The 18,611-nt window shown below is 36.4% G+C and overlaps 2 protein-coding genes across 2 annotated transcripts; both read right to left on the bottom strand.

Moving 5' to 3' along the window:
- Nucleotides 1-6,877: 6,877 nt before the first annotated feature.
- On the bottom strand, nt 6,878-10,472 carry LOC137725421 (DNA-directed RNA polymerases II, IV and V subunit 3). Its single transcript, XM_068464091.2, has 3 exons — nt 9,909-10,472; nt 9,542-9,779; nt 6,878-7,435 (listed from the first exon to the last, which is right to left on the bottom strand). Exons 1-3 carry the CDS (start codon nt 10,352-10,354, stop codon nt 7,163-7,165), a joined length of 957 nt encoding a protein of 318 aa, XP_068320192.1. The 5' UTR covers nt 10,355-10,472; the 3' UTR covers nt 6,878-7,162.
- A 5,203-nt stretch (nt 10,473-15,675) lies between these two features.
- On the bottom strand, nt 15,676-17,946 carry LOC137724460 (late embryogenesis abundant protein-related / LEA protein-like protein). The gene is made up of 2 exons (XM_088693290.1): nt 16,944-17,946; nt 15,676-16,618 (listed from the first exon to the last, which is right to left on the bottom strand). The coding sequence occupies exons 1-2, from the start codon at nt 17,938-17,940 to the stop codon at nt 15,831-15,833; spliced, it is 1,785 nt and encodes a 594-aa protein (XP_088549416.1). The 5' UTR covers nt 17,941-17,946; the 3' UTR covers nt 15,676-15,830.
- Between the last annotated feature and the right edge of the window lie 665 nt (nt 17,947-18,611).

The raw sequence follows: 18,611 nt of genomic DNA, 5'->3' as shown, positions 1-18,611 counted from the left end.
AGAAACAAGCAAGAGAGAGCAGTAGAAGCAAAACGCTGTGAAGATCATTTTCCGTGATTTAAAATTGGAAAAAAAAATGGAAAATATAAAGTCATGATGACTTTTGTACAATAGTATTCTTGAAAATGTGAAGACATGATCCAAATGTACATCTTTGCTTTCATGCTATACCTAACACGTTGTTGGTTCTACCAAGTTAATTCAGTGAGAAGGGCTTTAATTTACGAGCAGAGCTAGCTAGCTCAGATATACGTACTAATTGAAGTGAAGGAGCTTCCAAGCTGTTCATGGCCAGTTGCTTTGTTACTATATTTAATGAGTTTCATGTTCTTCGATTCAATAAGTAGTGGAAGTTTGGTGAAACATTACACACCAAAATCTTCTAAGTGGGACCTTTATGTAATTCTGCAAATCTTCTTCAAATGGACCCCAAATGGCTATGCCAAGTGTCGTTCACATACTTCACATTTATATATATACACAGAGAGAGAGAGAGAGGAACTTGACATTCTGCATTCTTGACATATAAGAAACATTTAGATATGCATGGTTCATGGACCATGCATGGTTGAATTTTTATTTTCAATGAAAATGGTTACTGTACTAGGATTTATTTACCAACCCTATGTACATATTGAAATTGGTTTTTGACCACAAGTACATATATAACCATAAAAACTAGTGCATTCTTACATATTGTTGAGAAAGGCTATTCAGGTCAAGTACTTATTACTAAATCATAATTTAAATAACTTGTAAAAAACAAGAATAACTTTTTTAAAAAAAAAAATTTGTTATTATTAAGAAGAGTGGAGAGTTCGAAACTGTTACAATAATTTAGGAGAGGGGGAGTTTTAAACCCCGGACGCATGAGTGGAAACTCAACACCTTATCTACTAAGATATTTGATCACAAGTTGGAAGAGAAAACAAGAATAACTTAATTTGTGATCCTTTTTTTTTTTAATCCTATACGTGCACTTAAGTATGAAAATTGAGCTGTACATTTAAATATACGTAAACACAAGTTACACAAAATACTAAAACGGATATATATATTTCTACACAAAGACATTAGACATGAGTTGGTAACTTGGTATCAATATGAAACAACTACTTTAAAATAGGCAAAGATAGTTTCACTGATTCTACACAAGCTTGTTTTCATCCATGAAACGGCAAACAAAGGTTTCCCCAGCAACTAGAATTTTTTTATGTTACTACGTGCTATTCCTTTCATCACATGATTTTTATATTCAGTACTCTTTTTCCATATAAAATTTTATTATCTTCTAGTGTATGACATACATCATATGATTATAGATGTGCTACTAAGGATCTAATAACTAAAAATCAAAGTGTATACTGTATAGTAGAAAAATCTCATTTTCAATTGAGTTAAATGAGGGCAAATACTATGCTTAGCTCTGCGAATGTATAACATGTATCAGAGCAATTGAAAGCTAAAATTTACATTTTCAGATTCAACGGCCAAAGATCTCAAGATATACTCTACACCGCTGCATAGCAGAAACTCGTCTTTCATTTAAGTTAAGTGTGGGTAAAGACCAATGGTCCCAACTTGTTCTTGTGCACAGGAGGTGAGATTTATTATAAAGTCAAAATCGGGTACCTTTTGGGGCCCCAGAGTCCCTTTAGAGAGTCAGAAGAAAAGGACAAGAGAAATTTAGAGGCTTGGAGGGCATGTCCCATATCTGTGAAACTTGGCTGCCAACCTGCAAGCATGTCTGGTTTTTCAGACAAGGATTTGGGTATCTTGTGACAGGCTAAAGAGTTTACCACACCCTATCAACAAATGTTTCAAAGGGTATTGGACTTTGGAAATTCTAGGTTATTGGGTCTTTGTGGTAAAAGGTGTTAGGTGAGTACTTCTAATGCCCTATCCCATACAAGGCCCACTAGTTTTTGATATTACATTTTCTTGGGTCCACATGGATTAAATTGACAACTATTTTCTTGTATACCGTCATTAATTTTACTCCCAACTTATTTATAAGACATTACAAAAAGTTCAAACCAGCATTAACGTTTAAAAAAAGATAGCAACTATGTTTTCTAACTGAAATATCAACTCCGATTTGGCATGATCTAGATTGATAGCTATCACCTTTACTGTAAAAAATGACCAATAATTCTTTTACAATACAAAATTTTAGCATTCAGTGGTTATTTAACATGTTATCATGGTTCTGATACTTGTTATAATTTACCCTAAACCTTATGATAAAAACTTACATGGTACATTTATAAGAGCGCAAACTCTAGTGATGTAATACTAGTTCATGGGCATTACCAATTCCGTTTTTTCTACAACAAAATGGATTTTACATTATTAAGGTGAGGGAAGGACTCCAAGGACCACATAGAGACCATGCGTTTACTTCAAATAGCAGTGCCCAATTGGGATCTTGTTATCAAGATCATATGGGGTGACAATGTGATATAGACAACTTGATTGTAATATTTGTATTTTGTAATGTTGATAGACAGTTGGATCTCAGATGCATGTAAACTTTTAACAACGTAAAAACCATCTATATGTAATACGTTATGTGTATCATACATATCTATGTTCTCGTATGTATGTATGTATGTATGTATGTATGTATGTGTTGGAATGACTCTTCTTTTCAGACTTTAGTTCATTACTATCTCAGGGAAGCAAAGAGCTCATACTCACACCCTGCAGCTCCAAAACGATATAAATTATCTGGCCCACTTTTTTTTTTTTTTTTTTTTTTTCCCAACAAAAACAGAAGCCCGTGACTATTGTCATAGATTTTATAGTACGCCAATCAAAGTTGATACGCAATTATTTCCTTTGAATCCTTCTCCTTTGAAAGGACAAATAGAAAAAGAAAACTAAATAACATTATAGGAGTACATTATAGAACGAGTTTCAATCATTAATGATATGTTATACTTGAAGGGGAGGAAGTCGTGAATCGAGAAAGTCATGAATACGAAAGAGACTAAATGTGAATGAGATCACTTGCTCTCCCTTAATCAATCTAATTCCTCATTTTTCAAGAACCTGAGTTAACCTTTTTGTGTGAGGGCCACATATTTTGACCTGCAGGGAAAAAAAATCAGACACTAAAATAATTACAATAACTATGTATTCGTTAACACATGAGAATACATGAATCGGAAATTCTTCCACACTCATTTCAAGTATCACGAGACAGCAGAGGAAAATGACTTACAACCTACAACTCTGATGATAAAACATTTCATATCTACATGCATGACAAGAGCTCTAATTTAGGCCACTAGTAAAGCCATTGATGACTCACAAATATGAAGCTTTCTTTTCTCATTTCTAAATAATTGTGGTAAAACTACTACCAGAATGTGAGCTTTCAACCAAAGCCACTCAATCTAGTTATTTTCTGACTAATATGATACTTTCATTCCCTATGCTAAATATTAGTATTATTGTAGCATGTAACTACGAGAATGTGAGGATCCAACTCAAAACCTATTGACAACGAGTAGAGAGGCGTAAGATCGCTTAAGCATTTATGTAAGGCTTGTCTAGAAGTGTTTTTAACTAACTAAAAAAACTTTTAAATTACTAAAAATGCTTTTGACAAGTTTGTTAGAGAAAAAAAAAATTAAAATTGTTCATATGTTAAAAAAAGCACTTGAAGTGTTTTCAAGTAGAAGCAAGTGCTATGTGCTTCTTTAGGAAGCACTATCAAATGAGCCCACATGATGCCACGGGTTTTAAATTATGCTATATGTGTGGACTATATTAAAATTAATTTACATCCTTATGTTCAATAAGGACCAAAATATGGGCGGGCTTCTTGGAGGACATTAGTTGGATGCATGTCTTCAGAGGGGCCCATTTTCTGGCAGATGCTCTCATGAGTGTTGGTTTCTGCGTAAATGATTTCCATGTTTGGGATAGAACTATTTCGATGGCTGCTTGTCCAGTCTTTCTATTTGATTGTACTTAAACAGGTTGTCCTAGAGGCTTTTCTCTTTAATATATTGTTTCATTTCCTATCAATATATATATATATATATATATATAGGCGTCTCATAATACATTACATAGCAAACTTTGAGGATTACGTTGTTCATATAGATATAACCTCCATATCAAAATCTATGTACATCTATGTTCAATAAGGAATATAGAGCTCCTGATCCACAATACGAATCTGTTCGTCCCTTAATACCAAAACACCATCAATCAAATAATCAATTTCGTGAAAAAAAATTCTGGAGCCATAGCAAAAAATTAAAAATATAAACACGAAGGTAAAGGAGCAAAGAACAAACCTGAGCAAACTGTAAATCACGACTCAAAATTTCCGAAATCAGTGTAAATGAAGTGGGCGAGTTTAATCTGCAGCAGAAAATTCCACCATCTTTAACAAACAATTATTTCAAGAAAACAAAGCAATTACCATTAAAAAAGTACGTATAGCGGGCGAGTTCATCATTCGAATTGCATAAGCATTTTTATTTTTTAATTACAAACCCAACAATTTCAAACTTTAATATAAATATGCAATGAGTAAAAACAATTAAAAAGTAAAGATTGTCCATTATACCTGTCAACTTCCATTTGATTGTTCTAATATTCCCCAAGAATATTGACATTCCACTGCTGAAAACCCAACTCAAATAAGTAGTGTAGGCTGTAGCTAGTCCTCTAATTACAAAAATACACGCAACTGAATACTACAGTCTAATAGTATTCATCTTCACTTGTAAGTTAGAGGTCTTAGGTTCGATTCTCACTAAATGCGAATTTGAACCACATTATTGATAGCTCATTGTGCGGCTAAACCCACTCTCTCTCCCTTAGTGTAGATAATATCATTTGTTCAAATAAAATAAAATTACAAAAATACACACTTTTGTTTATATAGAATTTTTCTTCATCAACCTTATACAAATATTTAGCTAAAAAATGGACAACTAATGTATTTGTTATTTTTACAGTTTTTGACATACTGAAGTAAAGAGATTGATGAAGTCCAACAAAAAACACATGCATGATGATGAATCTATCCAAAAATTAATTAGTAAAACAAAATCCAACACTTACTCTTCCATCTCGAAATGATTGCTATTATGCTACCTGAGAAAAAAAACAAAAAAAAAAAAAAAAACCACAAAAACAAAAAGAACTCAAGTGTCATGCGCTGTTGTGTAGTTTTCTCTGTTTGGCAAGCAAGAAAATGAGAGAAAAATTGATCGAACTTAGAAGAAGAAACTCCATTTTGTTACTTCAATTTTCTCGGCAACCAAACATTAATCAAAACATTGAGTTTGTTAAAGTGATTTGATATTTTGGAATTTATATCAGAAAGATAATGAAATGAAAGTCTAATTGGCATAATATTTTTCAGAAAGTTGCTTTCTAAGAACCAGTATGTAGAATATGTTTCAGTGTCATGGTCACTGAGTTCTTTTCTTCTTTAAGCAATAAGTAATTACTGTCTATGTGAATATTCTCATACAAACTCAAACCAGAACGTGGTTATAAGCTTAGGCGAACGACGATTCATCGCATCTATCCTGAACATAAATTTCTGATGGCGGATCCAAACAGGTCCTTCGGGATTTCTCTTTTGAACAACCGTGTATGGAGCTCCCCTGATCCTTCTGTGGATGATTTTATAACACTTTCAGGGGGAGCTCCATACACAGTCGTGATTGTAAAAAACTTGTCTCCTTTTTTCATTGTAAATTTCATCAAGTGAATCTTTTTATTTCCTTTTTTTCACACCGGCTGCCACAGTCCACCAAATTACAGACTTTCTCACGAATTACAGCAAAATTCAAGCTTGTCTCCTCCTTCTTCTCAATAAAATTTACATACTGTTCACATGCAAACCAATTTTCTGCCTCTTTTGTTTCAATGGAGCCTACTGAAACATCTCTAACGAAAGAGAAACAATGACTCCAAAAATATTGACGACTTGAAAAAGATCTTATATTATTCCAAGTGACATATTTGATTATCTTCCGAATCTACTATATATCCTATTACAAATATGAAAACTTCCTCTATTATCTAGGCTAAGTATTTAGACTCACTGCACTTTTCTATGAAACTCAAATTTCATAGGCTAAATCCAAGCCCAAAATAATCAAACTTAAACAAAACTGAAGGCTAAATTACCAAAAAAAAAAAAAAAAAAAAAAAAAAAAAACAACTCTGAGAGCTTGAGTAAGGGGAACGACGACTTAGGTCAATAGCTCTGGTTTTTCCGCTTCAGATGTTTGCTGTCACAAAGAGAGGATGACAACTCAAAAAACACAATACCAGATGACCACACGTGCCCTACAGGGCCAAATTCGTCATTTTAATGTGTGGAGCTGGAAAAAATAAAGGACGGGAGCAGTTAAAATGGGGGCCAAATTATCATTTCACTGTTGGTGGACGGTGTTTTCAGAATTGCTTTTCGTATAGAAGAATTTTAAGTGCTTTCTGAACAAGTATTGTACTTTTATCACATTTTTGGATGTACTCTCGTGGATGCACTCGTAACTTCTAAGCTGTACTTTTTGCTAAAACATTTCCAAAGGAACACAATCAAGTCATTTTTTCCCCGATTGAAAGGCCTTTTCTACGCCCAAACCCACAAGTAGTTGGGGTTTTCTTTACACCATTACCCTTCCATGCAGCTTCCATTTCTCTCGAGTCTAAACTATACAATTCACTTCGAAGAAGAAAATGAAAAACGATCAGCTGTTCTGGCAATCTTCACCAAGGTTCGACGTTCTACGAAATTCAAAACATCAAAACACTCGGCACAACGAGCTTTCATCCCACCACCCAAAGATGATATGTACGCAGCAATTTTGCAAAAACAAAACTTGGTTCAACCTTGACGACTGCAACAAAAGCTAATATAGATAGCAAGCTCCACTAGAGTTCAAGTATCCGCTACACGTTTTGCTTCAAAATGCGCGGATAACGCCCACAACAAAAACGGATGCTATATCTCCTAAGGACAGCATAGCAGAAAATAAATTAGCATCCACGGTATCGGGAGGGATTAGTATTGGCAGTAAGCCCAGAAAATAAACATGTCCCACAAAGTAAACTTAAGTCAATTATCCCGCTGAAATCTTTGGAAGATCGATTTCAGAGCTCAGTTTACCCAATTGGATCATCCTCCTCGCATATGTGCACCTAATTCCCCAAACTGGTCATCGGCTTCCACAGTATCCTCAGAAAGGCGCACTGCGTCCAGCTTCTGTTTCAGGACTTCTATGGCATTGAGGAGTAGCTGTGCAGCTTTAATCGCACCGGTAGATTCCACTGTGAATATAAAGCTATCTTCCCTTGCACTGATATCCACAAGCCCAGACTTCCCCATAGCTTCTGCTTTCTTGATCACTTCATCGTCATAGGTGTATGCTTCAGGATCAACAACCACGACCTTTCAAAAGGAAAAGTTCAAAAAGAAAAATGAATTTTAGAAAGGCCACAAGTTAGCTGATGATACATAATTGACGCAATGATAATACAATGGCATCAGGCAAACTTTTATTGACTACCATGTGTTTTTGTTTATTTTATTGGAAAGGCATAATTAAGCCTGAGAGAGTTTGTACGGCCATAATACAACTCAAATGAATTAATCAATGCAGCTGGAATCCGAATCTACTAACATCATCCTTCCATTATATTTGCACCCAGCTATCTGGATATACATAAAAATGTTTCAAACGCACACCAAATAATTGGGCAGGAGCATTAACCAGTTAAATTCAACCTCAACCATAAAATGCACCGAAAATTAAACTGAATCATTCTATGCTAGGTAGTCAAGAACTGTCAGTTTGAGATCAAGTGCCCCGTTATGTGATGTTGGTTTCATGCTAAAATTCTGTTTCATGACATAATTTCAATATGGCTCCATTCAAGATGATATATCCCAAATAAAACAGCCTTATCCTCTCCGCTCTCTGATTCCAGCTACACTTTGTATAAACCCACAAAACCTATGATGCAGGATAGAGTTGGGCAGCGCAAATTCGATAGTTTAGCGGATGCAAAAACAAAGAAAACTTAAATTAAACAACAATCAAGGATAGCTAGAGTCGCTCCAGGGGCATCGCATCTGTTCTTGGCCTCTCACCAAGAATTTTGGCATCTCACCAAAATAATCCCATCATAGGATAAGAATTCCAATCTCTGGAAAAAGAAACTTTTGCATTCATAAACTCTTCATTCCTTGATGTGAATTACCAAGGGGTTTTTTATAAAGGTTTAAACCTAAAGGAAATAAAAATTATATCTATTGTAGGAAATAAATCTTAATCAAACTGAAAAGAATCATAATCCTCATAAAAGTAGGAAATCAAACGACTAAAACCCTAGATATTAAAATACTAAAACCCTAGAGAGTAAAAGACTAAAACACCCAATTTAGGGAAAGCCTTCACTTGCATTCCACATTAACCTAGCAACATGAACTAGAACTTCAAAACTAGGAGGGTTCCTCAAATCCAATAACCACCAGTATCTTCATCCAAGAAATCACATGTTTCTGGAAACAGAATATTCGAGTTCCTGGAAGCTACCATTTTAAAGGCAACCTACTACTCATCCCATGATGTAACAACTGACCCGGAATGTCTGCAACCTACTTTAAGCAAAAAAGACTGGAGATGGGCTCATCCTTTGAGCAATCTCCTCGTCTCATGAATTAAACAGCAACAATATGAGATGCAATAACAGATTTCAGCAAATAAACAGTTGATAGCCAGTAATTACTTAGTTAAATATCAAATCCAAATGGTGCAAAAGTGAACTAGATTACTCCTGAGAAAGGAAAAAAATGCTATAAAACGGCGTACTATTAGAAGACGTACCAATTAAAAACAGACATGCAGAATACAACAATTCAATCTTATGGAAACTCTTTACCCTCAATTTAATTGCTTAAATATGGTTAAACCCCCCTAAATACAATTGAATAATTGTCCATCATGTCCTTCTATCTATCCTGATATATATTTCTTCAGGGGAAAACAAAACATAACTTCTTAAGCTCCCTTGATTACACCTCATAGAGGTTCCCCATCATTTCAATGCAGTACAGCCTATTGAATGATTTTGTTAAACTTTAACAGGATATCACGTTTAGTTTCATAAGGTAAAACAGCCAGTCATACATATTATAGGCGTCTATGACTCATCAAGAGCAAACAATTCGCATTTAGCGCCAGATAATGCACTGACAAAAATGAAAAACCGTATATTAAAATTCTGCTTCCATCTTCCATTTCGCTTAAAAAGCACCAAAAGTTCTCTGACTAATTAAGTAATACTTCATTATATGTGTACTTATAAATAGCACAGCTGGGACAACAAAGAAGCAACTAAATGATGCTTATAAAATAAAAACTACCAATTCGACGAATCAGATAACCAGCAGCATCCCAAATGCTTTAAACCAACAGTCACAAATTCTAACATGCACTGAAACTATCATGTTCATAAAAAAAAAAAAATCACGGGTGATAGAATAGCAACCAACCTTGTCGGTTTTAGGATCAATGTCAAAGACTTTGGTAGGACTACTATCAACCCAAGCCTTCTTCTCCTCAAGAGTCAAAGTATCCATCAGCTCCTCATTGATTCGAATGTCGGGTTCATACATGAAGGTGACAGTGGCCGCCGGTGACCACTTAGCATGATCTTTGCCAATCCCCTTTCTGGCAATGGCCCTCAGCCTCAGTTCCTGCCCCCTTCGCAACTTCACAATGATAATTCCCCTAAAATCGCAAAAGCAAAGCAACCCAATTTCAGGTGCACTCAAAAATCAACACACAAATTTCAATTCATTCCAAACAAGAACAAGTTTGCGAAACCCAAAAATTGAAAGAGAGAGGGAATGTGCATACTTTTGTTCGGACGATTCCAGGCCGGAGGAATCAGAGAAATCAACGGGGACGACGGTGTGGTCGGAGCTGAGGAGGTCCTTGCTGGTGACATCTAGGGTTTGGTCGGAGTGGCACTTGGCGCGGAGATGGAACTCGACGGAGCAGAACTCGCACTGGCCGTCGCCGTCGCAGGCGTCGCAGTCACGTGAGAAGCGCATGCTCATGGCGCGGTCGGAGGTGAGGGGGATGAGGCCAAGTCGGTGGGCGATGAACTCGTCGTTGAGGACGGAGGAGTTAATCTCGATCTCGACGAGGTCGATGGCGACGGTGGGGACCTCGGCGATCATGACGCGCCGGAGCGCGTTGGCGACGCTGGCGTCAGTATCGCGGAGCTCAAACTTCAAGTAGTCGTCACGCATTTCGCGGATTTTGACGCGCGGGAGCCTCTGGTACGATTTGCCTTCCATTCTCACTCGTCTGACAGTCCGAGGGAGAGAGAGGAGAGGGGTTTTGGTGGAGAAGACAGAATGAGCCTAGAGGGTTTCGGCAATTTATATGTGGATATTTCGGGAAATTTGGAAAAAAGAGTCAAAATTTTGGTTATCAGTTTAAAATACGTTAGGCGCTAGTCAAGTGGGGGCCGAGATCTAGCGCTTAAGCGGATTAGGTGGATTTAATTAAATTTATTATATTTTGTGTAAATAAGTATCTATTTATACTTAAAATATATATGATTACATCATAAACTACAAAAAAAAATATATATATATATATATATATATATATATATATATATATATATGGGTAATGTAAGAATTTTAAGTACATAATTTGAAAAAAAAAAAAAAAGAAGATAATAATATATAATATATTTGTTTAATAGTGAAGTAGGTAATTTTTTTTAGGAATTGTTATTAGCACTTCAAAAATCTCATTCTACTCTCCAAACTTTCTATATTAGGAAAAAAAATACACTTGTGAGGAGTGCAGAATGAGATTTTTGGAGTGCCAATAACACTTCCCTTTTTTTAATATAGTTAATAAGCTTAGGAAATCGCAAGGCCTTGGAAATAGATAATAATATATAGGGTAAAGTACAAAAAACTACCTCAACTATTGGAGTCACGACAGTTTCATACCTCATCTTTTAAAATTGACAATGTCATACCGCATCTTACGAATTTGTGACAATGTCATACCTCCGTCAAATTTTATGTTAGTTTTTCTGTTAAGTGCTAACGTGGCTTGATTCGGGACCTACTTTCTATTAAAAAATTATTAAAAACTAAAAAATAATTATTTAATATTTTTTAAATATTAAAATAATAATAAAAAGCAGAAAAAAAAAACCCTCATTTCGTCCCTCCCCTCCCCCTCCTCTCTCCTCTCTCCTCTCCCCATCTTCATCTTCATCTTCTTCGCCCACCTGCAAATCCCAACAAAAAAAAAAAAAAAAAAAAAAATCCAATTTGTCTTCCCCCCACACCCACACTCAATTTCCCCACACCCACACTCTTCTCCCTCCTACAACCCAGAAAAAAAAAAAAAAAAAAAAAAAAAAAAAAAAAAAAAAAAAACAAAACCCGGATCCCGTCGGCGGGAAGATGGGTGAGCAGAGATGGTGGAGGATGGATGCGGAAGAGAATGTGGAGAATGGATGAAAGTGGTGGATTTGGGGTTTGATGGGTTTTCAAATTTCTTTTTTTTCCATCTTTTTTTCCTCTTCTTCTTCTTCTTCTTCCGCAGGGGAGTTGATGGTTTAAAAAAAAAAAAAAAAAAAAAATTTCCTTCCTCCTTTTTTTTCCTCTTCTTCTTCTTCCTCCTTCTCCTTCTCCTTCTCCTTCTTCTTCCGCAGGGGGTGTTGATGGGTTTTCAAATTTTTATTTTTATTTTTTATTCCTTTTCTTCTTCTTCCTCCTCCTTTTCTTCCTCTTCTTCTTCTTCCTCCTTCTCCTTCTCCCTTCTTTTCCGCGCCGACAGGGGGAATTTTTTTTTTTTTTTTCCTTCCTCCTTTTTTTCCTCTTCTTCTTCTTCTTCCTCCTCCTCCTCCTCCTCCTTCTCCTTCTTGTTCTTCCGCAGGGGGGTTGTTGGGTTTTCAAAATTTTTTTATTTTTATTTTTTTTTTTGGGTTTGCAGGTGAGGGGAAGAAAATGAAGATGGGGAGAAGAGAGAGGAGGGGGGAGGGGGAGGGGAGGGACGAACTGATGGTTTTTTTTTTTTCTCTGCTTTTTATTATTATTTTAATATTTAAAAAATATTAAATAATTATTTTTTAGTTTTTAATAATTTTTTAATAGAAAGTATGTCCCGAATCAAGCCACGTGAGCACTTAACAAAAAAACTAACAGAAAAATTGACGGAGGTATGACATTGTCACAAATTTGTAAGATGCGGTATGACATTGTCAATTTTAAAAGATGAGGTATGAAACTGTCGTGATCCCAATAGTTGAGGTAGTTTTTTGTACTTTACCCTTTTTTTTTAATTTACTTTTATTTATTATTTTAATATTTAAAAAATATTAAATATTTTTTTTAGTTTTTAATAATATTTTAATAATTTTTTAATAGAAAGTGGTCCCCGTCTCTTGCCACGTCAGCATTTAACAGAAAAACTAACAGAAAAATTGACGGAGTTATGACATTGTCACAAATTCGTAAGATGCGGTATGCCATTGTCAATTTTAAAAGATGAGGTATGAAACTGTCGTGACCCCAATAGTTGAGGTAGTTTTTTATACTTTATCCTAATATATAATATATTTGTTTAATAATGATGGAAATCCATCTGAAAAAGCGGAGTCATTATTATCGTTCTCAGGAGTGGCTTTTGAAGCCTTGGAAATCGGCAAGGCCTTGGAAATAGATAATAATATATAATATATTTGTTTAATAATGGTGGAAATCCATCTGATAGAGGGGAGTCATTATTTTCTAGACAAGAATTGTCTGCCCTCTCACTTCCGGTGCCCTCTTGTTTGTGTGGTCACAGTTAAGTCACGTCAATATTTTATATTGTTTTTTTATAGAGATAATCAGACAAAAATGAATAGTAATATAAAATGTTGACGTGGCTTAACCGTGACCACACAAACAGGAGGGCATGAGAGGGCACCGGAAGTGGGAGGGCAGACAATCCTTGTCCTTATTTTCTTCCCTATGAGTGGTTGAAGCCTTGGAAATCGACAAGGCCTTTATTTCGGGGTTTCTCATTTCCTCTCCCTTCCATTCTTCTTTGATTGCTCCGCTTGATTTCCCATCTTCTCCGTCTAATTTCTATCTTCTTGCTCTGTATAATTTTCCAAAAAACTAATCATGAGTCTAGTCAAATTCCTCAAGCACAGCGAAGAAATCTTCTCCGACAAAGAAATATGAAGCTTCCAAGTCAAAGTTCTCGTTTTTTTTTCTTCTGCAATTGCACTGTTATTCTGATTCCTTCTACAAATCTCTCTCATGCTTACTCTTCCCTCACGCTATCTAGGTTGTTGTTTTCAAATTTTATGTCGTCACCCTCGCGGTGTAGTGAAACGGTGAAAGTATAATATTAACAGAACCATCGCGGAGGCCACTTAGCCCGACGCCTAGCACCGCCTAATACCCTTGCTAATTTACTAAACGTTTTTGAATAATCGCGGCGGTGGCCCGACGCCCAGCGCCTAGGTGGCCGCCCATACCGTGTTTTAGAACACTGGTCATCACACCCCCATATCAATTGTCTTCTTTAGTCTATTGCATAATTACCTTAAATACAAGATGAAATTAACAATAAAATTAAAATTTATTAATAAATCTGTGATTAAACTCTACCATCACTATTGCTTATTCTAAGTTCATTCCGGCTAAAATCCTAATAACTCTTATATAGAAAAACAAGTATTTTTATTGATGGACGGTGATTTTAAAATTTTAAATCCTCAAACTAAAGTATGAGTCGATTTATACAAAAAAAATTTCGTTTAATTTTAAATTTTTTTTAGAGTTTAGAAGATGAGTATTTGGATTTTAATTTAATTTAATTTTTTTTTTTGTCAATTCCAAGCTGAGCTTGTCCATGAGGAAATCTTTTAGCAGCATGGGCCTCTGCAAGGTTGGGTTTTCGAAAATACATTCGGAAATTTGACACTTTACGAAAAAGATCAAATAAAGATGCATTGAAGCAATTGATTGAAAAATTCAAAGGAAAAATAAAACAAAAAGCTCTGTTTCTAAAGAGCTAAAAATTCAAAGAAATTTAAAACCATTTTCATCTCTCAAAGTGGCTCTTGAAGAAGAACCCTATAAAACAGTGAGATCTTTGAGCTCTCAAAATGACACTAAGTTGTAAGAATTCAAAATCTTCAGCATAATTACATCATATTTCGTAAAAATCAGAGTCAGTGTTCTATATAAGAACCATGTTATAATTTCATCCCTTGAACCAAAAACCTAGAAGCCTGTGAGCTATCTCCATAAAAACTCATGTAATAGTTTCATCCGGCCTTCTAGTGCATGGTTCTTTTGTCATATGAACTAAAGGTTTAAGCAATTTGTCATATCAATTTTCTGATATCATTCATTTGTCATCTCACTCTACCTCCATTAAGTTTTCCATCTAAAATAAGTCATGATTGATGTTTAAGGTCATTTTGGGTATTTCAACACCTCATTTCTCCGGTAAGTTCATGGTTAATTTGTCATATTGCGCAAACTTCGTTAAGTGATCTCCTTGGAAACCGTAAAATTGAAGGAAATCAGTTGAAAATGTTGTAAACTTTAAGCAATGTTTTCTCATTACTTAGTGATCTGATATGGTACCAATGAAATGAAAGAGATGGCCATGATTGACCACTTATATATATATATATATATATGGACATGATTGACCATGTTGAATAATTAAAGCTTTCAATTAGCTACAACTCCAAGTTAGTAAGTCTAATGCACTTTTTTAGTAGTATACCGTAAACTTTTCAAACGAACACGACATGTTTTTTAACTAGCCAAAACTTAGGGATTTGTACTAAAGGGAAGTAAAGAACTTGCGAAAAGGAGGTCAAAAGTCCGAAATAACCCATAGCACAAGTCATGTGCGAGGCACGCGGTTTATGTTCAAGGTTATTTTGGGCATTTCAACGCTGCATTACTCCGTTAAGTTCATAGTTAATTTGTCATATCACCCTAACTTCGTTAAGTTCTCCCTAAAAACCGTAGAATTTGAAGGAAATCTGTTGAAAATGTTTTAACTTTAAGTAATATTTTCTCATTATTAGTGCTTTAATTTTGAACATGATCAGGCTATGGACTAAAAATTTTGATATGATACCAATGAAATGAAAGAGATGACCATGATTGACCAAATTTTTTATATGGACATGATTGACCATGTTGAATAACCAAAGCTTGCAATCAGCCACCACTCCATGTTAGTGAGTTTAATGTACTTTTTTTAGTAATTCACTGTAAGCATTTCAAACGAACACGACATGTTTTTTAACTAGCCAAACTTTAGGGATTTGTCCTAAAGAGAAGTAAAGAACTAGTGAAAAGGAGTTCAAAAGTTCAAAATAACCTAGAGCGCAAGTCATGTGTGAGGCACATGACTTATTTTGGATGAAAAAATTAACGATGTTGGATTGAGATGGCAAATTAATGTTTTCGGAAAGTTGATATGACAAATTGCTTAAAACTTTAGTTCATTTGACAAATTGAAAAACATGTATAGTTCATATGACATTTCAATTTATTTATTTATTTTTTTAGTATTAGTAATTGAAGTGTTCCTTGACTAGATCAAATGATTATTAATACAATTGACAAACAGTTGGAAGAGTTTGCCATTTATTACTCCGAATTAAATTCAAATTGACACGTTCCATTGGAGTGCCTTTTTCTGAATCTTCAAGTATAAGCAATTGTTATTTGTCCCATGAACTTTATTTCCATGACACAGAGATAAAATGATTGTCTATCTCTTGCACACAACTCCTCGACCATCCATCCCGCTTGCACAGCTCATGCTTGGCAACTCCAAATCCTCCAAAGAATTAGCTTCGCTTTCAGAGCCAACATTGCCACCATTAAACCTTGCAGCGGCACAATCTGCGGCGAGAAGGCTTGAAGTTTCAAACTCCTTGTCCCCTCCCATCACAGGCATGCTTGCGCCGATATTGACCCGGCTGATGTAGTCAGGCCTATATGTTTGTCCCAACACTCCACTCACTTGGTTGCTCAAAGAGAAGAACTTAAACCCAAGATCAAGATGTGCAAATGTATCATCTTTGGTAATTCCATAGTTGTGAACCCTTGAGTCTTGTTCAGTTATAGGCACAACCTTGGCTGTGATCCTGAAGCTTCCTTCAACTTCAACCATTAAATTGTTGGTCCCACTCACCCTTCCAAGGGATACAGTTGGAACACTTATGGATTGCCACCTGGCACCTTCAGATTCGGGAAGGGTGATGGGCACGCCATCAAAGGAGAGGGCAAGGCGGTCAGTGGCATCGTCCCATATAGCGGTCTTTTGGGCACCGATGAAGAGTTGGTGTTTGCCAAAAAGGATGGCAATGGACTGGACCCAAGTGAAGTCCCTCTTCATGTTGTGGTTGCGCCTGCCAATGAAGTGAGCGTTGATGTGGAGGTTGGAGTCGGACAAGAGGCAGAAGTCATGGTCTTTCTTGCCGTGGAAGTAAAAGGTGATGCCATCTCCACCTATAAAACGGGGGTCTTGGCATACTGCTCCTGGCTGATCACATTCTGCACCATTTGTAAAACGAGAAAGGAAAGTATTTTCAGAACTATATTAAAATTTGTTTCTGGCTACGTAGTTGATCATGCAAAATAAGAAGTGTTATTTTGAAAGCTTAGTGACCACATTAGATGATCATAATACGCGACAGTGGTCACATTACTACAATAAATAATCATGTTATGTAGTTAGTGTATCCATATATTAACAGCCGACGATAACAAATGATCGATGTAAAGTGGACTGCACTTGTCACATAATTTGATGAGCTTTAATTTAGTCGAAAAATGTTCTCTACTAGCAATATGAAGATAAGTGTGAGAGGAGACTTACTGCAGACTGGCTTGCAAGTGACACAGTCAACCTCACATCCACCAGAGCAAGCCGTAGGGCATACGTGTTGAATGTTGTAACATTGAGGGTAGTTCATTTTCTTGCACTTGGCCTTCTTTGGTGAAGTAGGAGTTGATGGAGGAGGAGAAGAGGATGTAGGTGGAGATGGCGTTGGGGGTGAAGGAGAGGAAGGAGGATTAGATGATGGTGGTGAAGGAGGTGACGGCGAAGATGGGGTAAGGGTAGGAGGAGGGTAATTTGGTGTCGCTTGTGGTGGTGAAGGTGAAGGAGGTGTTGCTTGAGGTGTTGGAGTGGTGGATGAAGGTGTGGGAGTTGTAGTTGGTGGTGAAGGAGGTGTTGCTTGAGGTGTTGGAGTGGTGGATGGAGGTGTGGGAGTTGTAGTTGGTGGTGTAGGAGTTGTAGTTGCGGGTGTTGGGGTTGTTGGAGTAGGAGGAGATAGTGGTGGAGTTGGGTTAGTTTTCGGTGGAGGAGGCGAAGATGTTGGTGGTGTGGGAGTTTTAGTTGGTGGTGTTGAGGTTGATGGAGTAGGAGGAGATAGTGGTGGAGTTGTGTTAGTTTTTGGTGTAGGAGGCGAATAATATGTTGGTGGTGTGGGAGTTATAGTTGGGGTAGTTGGAGTAGGAGGAGATAACGGTGGAGTTGGGCTAGTTGTCAGAGGAGGAGGCGAATAATATGTTGGTGGTGTGGGAGTTTTAGTTGGAGGTGTAGGTGAAGGTGTGGGAGGGGTGGGAGAGGCCGGTGGAGGGCTTGAGCTCCCAGAACAGATGGGCTTACAAGAGACACACTCCACTGTGCATTGATCTGGGCAAAACTTGGGGCATACATGCACCAAATTGTAACAATGCTTATACTTTTTTATCAAACACCTTGCATTGCTTGGATTCTTGGCAATTCCTGGAGGGGTTTTCGCCTCTGCCACTGCCGTAATCATCAGCAGGAGAATCGGAACAAGAACTTGCATTTTGTAGTGAGCCATATTGAAGCAAAACCCTGGAATTTGTTTCGAGTATTCGAAGGCCTTGGTGCGTTTGAGTGAGAAACCCCGTGCCTGAAGGCCCTATTTATAGGAACAAGAGGACCTTATGCTGTTGCCTAATCTTTCGGATCATAGACTTTTGGTGTAGTCAATGTTCATTGACAAGGCACTTTCACATGGCATCTTAAAAGGTCAAATCCTATTGACTTCAATTCAACAACATGTTTATAATCCTTTTCTGTTGCTTTGCAACTGTAAATGGCATCAAATCTTTTTATTCAAAACAACGATCTATATTTAAAATAGTATTGAACTCGATATTCATGAGATTTAAACTAGAAAATTAAACAAAAAGAATACATATAGACCGTAATACTAAATAAGTAAAATGGCATCACTCGGATATGAAGGAAAGTGGCAACACTTTAAAAAATATGCAATCCATATAAGGAATGCAGAAATTTAGGGAGAGAGACACTTGGATGTTCATCTGTAAAGCTATCCATTAACCTTTATAACCATGCATTTGTGGTTTATGAGCATCTGCATTGCCATGTTCGGTATTCACTTCTATTTTAAGCAATTAGATGACCGACCCATACACAATAATTCAGCGTTGAGTAATAATATGATGGTTTTTAAGTTAAGGAAATTTCAAAGTTATATATTAG

Source organism: Pyrus communis, chromosome 5 (genome assembly GCF_041283825.1).
Source record: "Pyrus communis isolate YQ-2024b chromosome 5, ASM4128382v1, whole genome shotgun sequence".
Lineage (NCBI taxonomy): Eukaryota > Viridiplantae > Streptophyta > Magnoliopsida > Rosales > Rosaceae > Pyrus > Pyrus communis.
Note: the sequence above shows the minus strand (reverse complement) of the source record. Positions and strands in the feature narration are given on the sequence as shown.

Excerpts from the sequence above, each read along its gene's own strand:
- LOC137724460 (XM_088693290.1), bottom strand. The coding sequence starts at position 17,940 with ATGGCTCACTACAAAATGCAAGTTCTTGTTCCGATTCTCCTGCTGATG. Across the intron at positions 16,619-16,943 it reads CACTTGCAAGCCAGTCTGCA|AATGTGATCAGCCAGGAGCA; the intron begins GTAAGTCTCCTC and ends CAAATGGTGCAG.
- LOC137725421 (XM_068464091.2), bottom strand. The coding sequence starts at position 10,354 with ATGGAAGGCAAATCGTACCAGAGGCTCCCGCGCGTCAAAATCCGCGAA. Across the intron at positions 9,780-9,908 it reads CTGGAATCGTCCGAACAAAA|GGGAATTATCATTGTGAAGT; the intron begins GTATGCACATTC and ends TTGCGATTTTAG. Across the intron at positions 7,436-9,541 it reads TTGATCCTAAAACCGACAAG|GTCGTGGTTGTTGATCCTGA; the intron begins GTTGGTTGCTAT and ends TCCTTTTGAAAG.